Source organism: Barbus barbus, assembly GCF_936440315.1.
Source record: "Barbus barbus genome assembly, chromosome: 22".
Classification (NCBI taxonomy): Eukaryota; Metazoa; Chordata; class Actinopteri; order Cypriniformes; family Cyprinidae; genus Barbus; species Barbus barbus.
Window position 1 is genome coordinate 2,207,436 of NC_136750.1, and position 10,065 is coordinate 2,217,500.

At 33.3% G+C, this 10,065-nt stretch overlaps 1 protein-coding gene across 14 annotated transcripts in view; it reads right to left on the reverse strand.

Moving 5' to 3' along the window:
* Positions 1–10,065, reverse strand: part of LOC306888563 (Friend leukemia integration 1 transcription factor-like) — a 32,848-nt gene that overhangs the window by 3,697 nt on the left and 19,086 nt on the right. For 10 of the 14 annotated variants that reach the window (XM_079446953.1, XM_079446951.1, XM_079446950.1 and 7 more), the window contains 4 exons: positions 9,006–9,074; positions 2,539–2,598; positions 2,190–2,252; positions 1,976–2,023 (listed from right to left, as the gene is read on the reverse strand). In XM_079446953.1, the coding sequence (XP_079303079.1) occupies positions 1,976–2,023; positions 2,190–2,252; positions 2,539–2,598; positions 9,006–9,074 (240 nt within the window). The remainder of the gene's footprint in view (positions 1–1,975; positions 2,024–2,189; positions 2,253–2,538; positions 2,599–9,005; positions 9,075–10,065) is intronic. The other 4 variants (XM_079446957.1, XM_079446949.1, XM_079446945.1 and 1 more) reach the window with 1 other exon arrangement.

The window sequence follows — 10,065 nt, forward strand, 5'->3', positions numbered from 1 at the left end:
GCTATCAAAGCAACCTGGGCTTCCATTACACCTGAGCAGTGACACAGGCTGATTGCCTCCATGCCACGCCACATTGAGGCAGTAAGTAAAGCAAAAGGAGCCCCTACCAAGTATTGAGTACATATACAGTAAATGAACATACTTTCCAGAAGGCCAACAATTCACTAAAAATGTTTTAAAGTATTCTAAATTGTTAAGATGTGAATTGGTGGGTTTTTGTTAAATATGAGCCTAAATCATCACAATTAAAAGAACCAAAGACTTAAACTACTTCAGTCTGTGTGCATTGAATTTATTTTGAATTAATTATTATTTACATTGAGTTTCACAATTTGAGTTGAATTACTGAAATAAATGAACTTTTCCACGACATTCAAATTGATTGAGATGCACATATATATATATATATATATATATATTTATTTATTGTTGAAGTTGTAAATAAGATTATTGGAGTATGTTTTATGAGAAAATATTTACAGCTTTTACTTTAAAAATTCACATTTAATTCTAAAATTTACTTGCTGTTTGTTGGTAAATATTTGTGAAATTCTAGCAACTTCCATAGTGTTATTTTAGTATAATTTATATATTATTATTATTACTATTGTTATTATAGTTTTTATTAATATTTTTAATGATTTTTGTTTTTATATTTTCCATTATCACTTAATTTTTTTTTGGTCATTTTATTGTGCTTTTGTCATTTTATATTTGTTTTTTATGTCTATATAGTACGGTGCCCATTAAGGGACATGGTGGTGGGACAAATTCGGTGTGCGAGGAAAAAATATTTTTCAAATGTTTTGCATTCCCTCGCAAAACTTTTGCGTTTTCTCGCAAAGATATTTGCGTTCTCTGGCAAAATTGTGTGTTCTCTCGCAAAACCAGTTGAGTTCGGACAAACTCTTCCTGTTTACTTTACAGCTTGCGGTGGTTACAGCTCGTATGTTCACAATGGAGCGGTTCATAGAGTTTTATTTTGATCTTGGACTCAATAAAGTAATACAGTCAAGTTCAAAGCACGTTTTTGGGATATTATATAACGCTTAATGTGGCTTAGTGTTTTAAAACACTATGGCATGTGGGCTATTCTGCTTAGTAATATTACTAATAAGGTTATTAATATTAGCCTAATAATTTTATCAGCTTTTATTATTATCAAATCTGGTCCTCCAATGTGACTGTTTTAAAACATTAAGCCACATTAAGTGTAGAATGTCCCAAAACCGTGCCTTGAACTAAGCACTTACGTATTTCTTTATTTGAGTCCAAGATCAAATTAAAACTCTATGAACCGCTCCATTGTGAACATAAGGAGCTGTATGGAACACTGCAAGCTGTAAAGTAAACAGGAAGAGTTTGTCCGAACTCAACTGGTTTTGCGAGGGAACGCGAAACATTTGAAAAATATTTTTTCCTCCCACACCAAATTTTTACCACCACCATGTCCCTCTAAGGGCTCCGTAATATAATACTTTTTTATTTCAGTTTTAGTTATTTTAGTACTTTCAAGTTAAACTAAAAGAAAATGAGATGCCTTGTCAACTAGCTGAAACAAAAAATGTATTTTTTATTATTTTTTTCACTGTAGATGCAGTTTTATTTTTGCAGTGATTTAAATTGAATAACAAATGTATTTTTTTTTGGGAAAAACTAAAAATAAATATCCATTTTCATAAATGATTAATGCCTAAATTCACAATTAAAATAATGGATTTGAACGTTTTTGTTATGTTTAATGTTTTAGTGTTTTGTTTTAAATATTAACCAAATATAGAATATTAGAACAGAACAGAAATAATATAGAATCAACCAATTCTTAATTAATGGCCATAACATGAACATCTGCAACATCCAGAATTTAAATGAATTATTAAATATTAATATTTAAAATAATATGCCTCTAAATTGAAAAAGGGTTTCCTAAAATGCAGTGTAGCTCAGAAACAGTAAGTGTCCATGGGTTTTTTACCTGGGTTGCAAAGTCGACTGCTAGTGGGTCCTAATATTTGGTAAGGATCTGAAAGAAAAGATAAATTAATCTAGACATGAACTTTGAACTGGACAAATGTCACAATTGAAAAGTCTTTAACTTGCTTTCCAGCAGCTGAACTGGTGAAAAAATGCACTTGCCAAATGCATAAATGTTTTTGTGAAATGTTTTTGAATGCATTGCTGCTGCTTACCGGGCTGAGGCCGAGCCTGTTCAGTGTTCTTGGACACGTTCTGAGACATCGCTGTAGGAGAGCCTGAGAAATGGAAAGAAAGAGCACGACAGAAGAAGAGAGAGAGAGAGAGAGAGATAAAAAGTTAAGCACATTCGTCTGGGCGAGCAGACACACAAGTCTTCATCCAAAGAAAGCACGGGCAATAGCTGGCCCAACTGCTAAGCACTTAATGGGCCTCTTCAGTGTCCCAAAACTAAAGACTGGCCATCAGCTGGCGCTCAGTGTTACTGTCCAGATTAAAGCCTCAGAATCAAGCACACTGTCTGACCACATACATCAAGACTCCAGATGGACGTCTGACACTCACCTTTGCCGCTGTGCATGTTGTTTGACCAGCCTGCCCTCCGTACAGCATCATAAGACGCATCTGGAGAGAAGAGAAAATAATATGAGGGATTTTTGTAACCTACTTTTGTTTTTCCAAAAGCTCAGTATGCCTTTGAAAAAAGTGTTAATGTTCCTGAGAAATTTTGGACTGATTATAGTGGTTTATATCCCACTCTCAAATCCTTGCCGAAAGAACCTTTTTTGTTCATAATCACTTTTTGGTCCCACTTTATATTAGGTGGCCTTAACTACTATGTACTTACATTTAAATTAATCATTTAATACAATGCACTTATTGTTTTACATTGTACTTATTTTTTTTTTATGTAAGTACATAGTAGTTAAGGCCACCTAATATAAAGTTTTTGAGTTTTCTCTCAAACTGTCTTATCATCAAAACTAAAACTTAACTTAATAAAACTTAATAAAAGCTATATTTACAGATTAAAAAAATTAATAAAAAAACTTAACCATTCAAATATAATACAAGAAAATGATTATAGAAAAAAAAAAAAAAACTAAATTATCTAAATATTACCAAAAACTATAATATTATATCAGTGCTAATTATATAACACAGGCACAATTAATTAATTAATATCCTGTTGAACAAATGTACAGAAATGTCTTCTGAAACGGCAATCTGAGAGGCACGTGTGCTTCCTGTAAAGGTGTTTTTATTCCAACTCTGGATCAGTATCAGTATCTTAGGAAAATGGCCAGAGTCTCCTTCATTCTCAAACATACTCTTAAAACATTCCCATCATGCCTTGCAGCACTTCAATAATCCCTCTTTCCCGAACGGAAATTAAGCAATGACTGGCACTAATCAAGTCTCTATATGCCCTAGATGGACGTTTGGCCTTGGTTTACGGAGTGAGTGTTTCCTCTAGGGCTTACAGGGGCTCTGTGCACGACCATATGAGAGCGGATCGGATCAAACCTCCAGAGACGGCCAAAAAATGCTGGCCCAATGCTAGAATACTGAAATGATGTCTTTGAAAGTAACCTTTGTGGTACGACAATCCTTCGAGTTAAAGCTTTAGTGCAAAACTCCAGCTGAACCGAGCCAAAGTGTTTGCATTGGTGACATAACACCGCCCTCTTCTGGTCACTGCACTGGGAATCTCATCCAAGCTTTGGGTGGAACTACGAGACATTAACTTCTGAAGACAAAGAAAATGTTTGGTTTGGAAAGTGCTGAGAAAACTGCATGGACCACGTTTCAAAATCAAAACAGGATCTGCAGCCAGCATTTCTCAGCAAAAGCAGAATCCAAGAGAAAGGAAGATGCTAATCTCTAAACGCAGAGAGTGAGAAAGAGCACGACTTTCACTGCTCCTGCTTAGCATTAAATCCACCGCCGGACCTGAATGAGACATTACTCTTTAAATACAGCGTTCAGCACATTGTAAAATAGTCTCAGCAGTCATCTGTTCTGAGGATTTTTAACTTTATCCAGATTAAAGGAATGCATCATCACAAATGGCACAAATTTATAAGAAATTTCCACACAGATATTTCCACACAATGACAGTGTATGACCATATCAAGCTCAAAGAATAAAAAATAAATTAATTAATTAATTAATATATAAATAAAATAAATGAATGACTGAATTAAAAATAAAATAAAATAGTTAATTCCATATGGAAATTTCCATGACAATTTATCAAGACCATTTCAAGCTTGAAGAGTAAAAATAAATACAATTAATACATGTATGAATACAATAAATGAATAAATGAATTAGAAAATAAATAAAAGAGTAAATAAAATCAATTAAAATAAAATAGTTAATTCCATATGGAAATTTCCACACAATGACAGTTTATAAACCATCATAAAAATAAACTAGGCTAAAAAGTGGTCTAGGCTAATGTAGTTTTATCTATGATCTGTTCTGATCCATTTTAACTGTATCTAGATTAAAGGAATAAATCAAACAAATAAATGTAAACAAACATATTAAAACATTAAAAGTGTCCTAGATGACTCTTGGACTGTATCACGTCTTCAGAAGTCATACAATTGCTTTGTCATTGATATTTGGTCACAAAACTATCAAGAAAGAGTGACGTTTAATTTCACTGACGTCTAATCTGTGTCACTCACCATTAAATTTGTGTAAAGAGTCCTCAAAAATCCCCCTTTTGTGTTACATGGGAGATAACAGCATATGGGTTTTTAACAACATAATGAGTAAAAAAAATCATTTCAATTTCAATTTCATTTGCAGATGAAAAAAACTGTCCATTTGTTTACACTATAAATATTGAATCTGCATATCTGTAACAGTGATTTATCAGAGCACCAGGCGCTACACATCTAGGCACCGCATTCAGGTGATATCTGGGAAACGTTGCTTTCCATTTAACATTCTTCTATCATTCTTTGTCCTCAAACGCTCACTCTTTCTGTCTAACGATCTTCCATCCTTCACTCTCTCAGTGTCTGTCAGATCTGATCCGGAGCCGGGTCGGAGAGAAGAGAAACCGAGAGAGAGAAAGAGAGAGAGAGTCCTGAGAGAGTTACGTTTCCTGCCTGTCGAGTCTCTCACACAACCTCTCTTTGTTTTACTGGCCTTTTTTTCCCTCGATTTTTCATCCCCCTCCACCATGAAAAAACACACAGCAGCCAGGAGAGGAGAAGAGGGGTCACAACGCGATGGGGAGAACAGAGAGCAGACGATACACATCATCGGAATTCACAAAGAAAACAGCGGCGGTGGCCGTCGCTACTGTCTGAGGGATGGAAGAGAAAGACGCACTTTCGGAGCGGCGAGGCCCGTGCTCCTAATTCAATCACAAGAGACAGACGTGCATCTGGGATATGGATAGAATGAGCCGTCCTGATTCATTTGCTTCACTAGGACAGTACGCTGTTCTCTGCCATGAATATGAGAGCAGAAGGTGTAGTTTAGTGTTGTTGGTGTGCTGTGTTTGGGTGTGGTGTCTCCTCAAGAAACCAGACTGCTCTGCTGCTCTCTAGTCAAAACAAGATTCTCGCCCAGCCAGCCAGCCAGCCGTCTAGACTAGCTCAGTTTTTAAACAGTGCAGAGAAAGTCCAATGTATGTGGCCATTAACCAAACCTCAAAGTCTATATGCGATTTTACTTTTTGTCCAAGTGGCTGTTTATATAGAAAGCACTCTTCAAATTCATGCTTGAAAGAATAGAACAGTGCGACTCATAGGCTCTGTTCCAAAATCTAGTGCGTTGCCCAGCTCTCTACGGCCTACAGACAGCTGCCTTCTAAGTCAGCATCCCAAATGAAACAGAAACCTCATAACTGAGTAATTTAGGCAGCTATTTTGGAAGTAAGTGCGTTACAGAACTAACATGGCAATACTCAGATTAATATAAAAAACACACAATAGCACAATAGTACACACAAAATAATAAGCAATTCAATTAATTAAATACTTTAAAAGTAATTAAATAAATTATTACTATTATATATATATATATATATATATATATATATATATATATATATATATATATATATATATATTATTTATTTATTTTTTGAAAGGAATGTTAATACTACCTTTTTTTTTACGGTAAAAACTTGAACTTTATATTCTTAAAAAAAAAACAGTTACCACACATACAGTAAGCCTTATAACTGTTTTCAATATTGATAATAATACTATTGTTTTGCTTGAGCAGCAAGCATTAGACGATTTTCTGAAGGATCATACAGTAATGATGCTGAAAATTTAGCTTTAATCACAGAAATAAATTACGTTTTACTATATATTCACATGGAAAACAGATATTTTAAATTGTAATAATATTTCACAATATTACTGTTTTCACTATGTTTTTGATCACATAAATAAGCCTGGTTGATCTGAAAAAACTTGTAAAAAAAAAAAAAAAAAACTAAACATACATTTTGGAACCAATTCTTTTTACTTTTGAATGTGTCATTTGAATAGAATTACACAATTTTATTATAAAACATATATAGTTGTATATTATAAAAATAAAACATATATAAAATTATTAACACACTGCCTTAACATGTGGCCAAAATAAGTTACCTTAGAAGGCAGCATAATCAAAATAATGTATCTTAAAAGGCAACATAATAATGCTTGACTACATTTTGCAACAGGCTTTGCGTCAGCAGTGTACTTATGATGCTTTAATATACTCACTTAGTTTGAAACAGAGCCATTTAGGACACTAAACAGTAGTTAAGATCAGTGCAATATGGTATTTACTGCTTTAAGTGGAATATTAATCAGTATTAATCTAAACTACCTGTGAGAAATTGGCTTGAGATGAAAGGGCAAGTGAAAATAAATCCAGCCCATAAATCTTGCTATCAAACATTAAATCTTCAGCTGATAAATGGAGAGCTGTTAAATGGCCACTTTTTTGACAAGTTTAGCATTTTTATGACTTGCATTGAAAGCACAGCTCCAGGGAAGGGTTATGGATCACTACATTTCAAATTCAGAGATATTTAAGCATTATACAAAGGAAGCTCAAAAAGTTTCTCATAAACCGTCCGCAGCCCATCAGAGCACATGCACTTAGTGCTCCATATGATTGACAGCTGTGAGAAGAGGGTCAAAGGTCTCGCAGCCGGCTCAGCACTATCTTATCTTCAGGCTCACTGTACTAATAACCCTAATATGTGTATAGAACAGGTGGTCTGACTTCTGGCTTTCATCAGGCCAGCTCTGCTCTCAGGACTATCAGTGTTATTGCAGCCCTCTGCTTTCTGAAGTGGGAAAGCCCAAAGTGCTCCGTTCTCCAGAGAGACTGTCAAACGTTTACATAAATGGTTTATGGAAACCGATTTCCTTGATGAGTTTGAGAGCCTGGCTTCATTTGGATGTGTATCTTGTGTTATCATTGGAAAGTACACAAGTAAATTACGTAAATGAGTCACAGCAATCGTTGTCTATCATCTCTGTGTTCGTGTAAGTATGAAAATCAATGGCGCATAAGCCATATAAACTTTAGGTGACACAATTATAAAATGTAGTAGCTTTTTTCTTGAATATTAATCATCAAGTTTATAGCCAATTGACCCAGTAGCTTGTCCAAAATTCAGCAGCTCGGTTATTAACTAGAACTAAAAGTGAATTTTTTTTTTGCTATGAATTGTTTATAAATAAATTGTCATATGTTTTAGTATTTTATGCTAGACATGTAGTTAATTACTTTATATTTTTTATGTTTGTTTTTGTATGTTTTAATATTTTATATTAGATGCGTTCTACCTGTTTTCTTTTATCTTTCAAGATATATATATATATATATATATTTTTTTTTTTTTTTTTACTGGATGTGATGTTGAAATTTCTGATTATGTAACACTTTGAACATAATTTTATGTCTGAAAGGTGCTATATGAATAAAATAATAAGTAACTTTGGAAATAGGTAAATAATTGTATTATTATTATTATTATTATTTATAATCCTACCTGAGTTGCTGCAGATGCAACAGTATGGCTTTTGTTTACATATATATATACACACACACACTTATATATTACAATTTATACACACATCAAGTGTCTGGGACAAGTAACATTATTGCTACGCCTCTGCTGATAACAATCCACAATATCCATACAAATCCAAAGCTCAAAGATGTCCAATAAAACACTTTATTATTAAAAACACATTATTTCTGATTATTATAATTATTTTGTTGTCTGGTAATGTGTGCAGTTGTTTATGCAAAAGCCTTCTAACTGCATCATTACAGTTTAATTTCATATCACATTCTCAAGCATGATTTGATATGTTTCAAAGTATATCTTGTGCTTCAAATCTTAAATATTCCCCAAATTATGGTAAGATGTCATTGCACTGTACTTATGATGTAAAACACCTTTTCAATGCTATAAAATTGGTCTAGGTAACGTCCGCACGTACAATAACGCCTATAAATCACTGCTATTATGGCACACGTGTCTTCCATTAACATCTCAGTTCAGTTCTGCTGTATTGTTCCCAGAGACACCTGTCTCTCTGCTCTTTCTCTGTCTCTCTCTTTCCTGCTTTTGTCTTGCTAATTGTCTTTCTGCTCTGAGAGCCTCTGCTGTCCATGCTCAGGTGGAGATTGAATGGTTGATGCTTTTTATTTGCGGCACACAAAGACAGCACCTGCTGGGCGCTTCGCCTCGGCCCGGAGCCCTGCTCTGATACACACTAGAAAAAGATGGAGAGAAGGGACAGGGGCCAACTAAACACTGCCTAATGCCATTATTTTAATGAAATGATAAGACTCACTTCCTCATGTCATATCCATATGCATTGTTCACCTAATGTGCCTTTTGTGCCTCATAATTATTAATATACGGATGCAACCATAAGGATTTCAAGTGAAACTGTATTAATGCAATTGCATTTGCAGAACAAATATTGTTGGAGCACAACTAAAAAAATATATTGAGGACAATCAGTGTGTCATACCGTCTTTGGCAGCCAAGCGAGGAGACTGGTCGGTATGAGATGCTGTGTTGTATGATATTGATGAGCTGCCTGCAACATATAAAACAAAAAATAGATATTAGAATAATAAAGATGTAATAAATTGAATGAGTTTAAAAAGTCAGTCAGTAAAAAACAAAAACAAATACACTAACATTCAATTTAATTTAACTTTATATAAATGTAAATAATATAATAATATGTTTTATGTAAAATGTCTATTCTATTCTTGAAAATTAAATTATTATTAAATGAAGTGAAGCTAAAAATCAGCCAACAGAACAAAGAATAACTTAAATGTAATATTCTATATTTAACTTATTTTAAAATGTTAAATACATATCTTTCATTATAATATATCACATGTATTATATACTATTATTATATAATAATATGAACAAACTTTTCATTCTTAAATATTAAATTATTATTATTAATTTTTATACAAATGCACTTGTATGAAATGTAAATTACATTAATGTATTATATAATGTATATTATTGTTATTGTTAATAATAATAATAAATAATAACTTTCATTCTATTCTATGTATTCTGTGCTGTTGCATAAATAACTTTAGCATTTGAAACACATTTTCGGCCATTCATTTTTTATTTGTTTTACTAAAATCATTGAGATTTTTAATTTAGGTTTATAACAATATAATAACTATGTAATTACTTTGTAACAAGTAAACTAAGTGCATATTCCATAACAAGGCACTTCATCAAGCAATAACCATTTATCACTGATTCTGAACATTCATTTATTTTCACACAAGCTGCTTAGTTTTGTCATTACAATCCAAACACAATCTACACTTTGCACAGAGAGAGGCATTCATGTGCAGTCAGAGAGCGTTTCCAGTGAGCTGTCCCTGAAGTGCTCTCATAATTTTAGCTGCTTTAACTCATAAATCAGAGCAAAGGAAAACAGAAGGAAAATTGCATTGGCAAAACATGAGTCTTCTTACTATGGATGCAGGCTGATGGTTATAGTTGTGGGATTCTCTGTTTTTCTGAATGAGGAATCAAAAGGGATG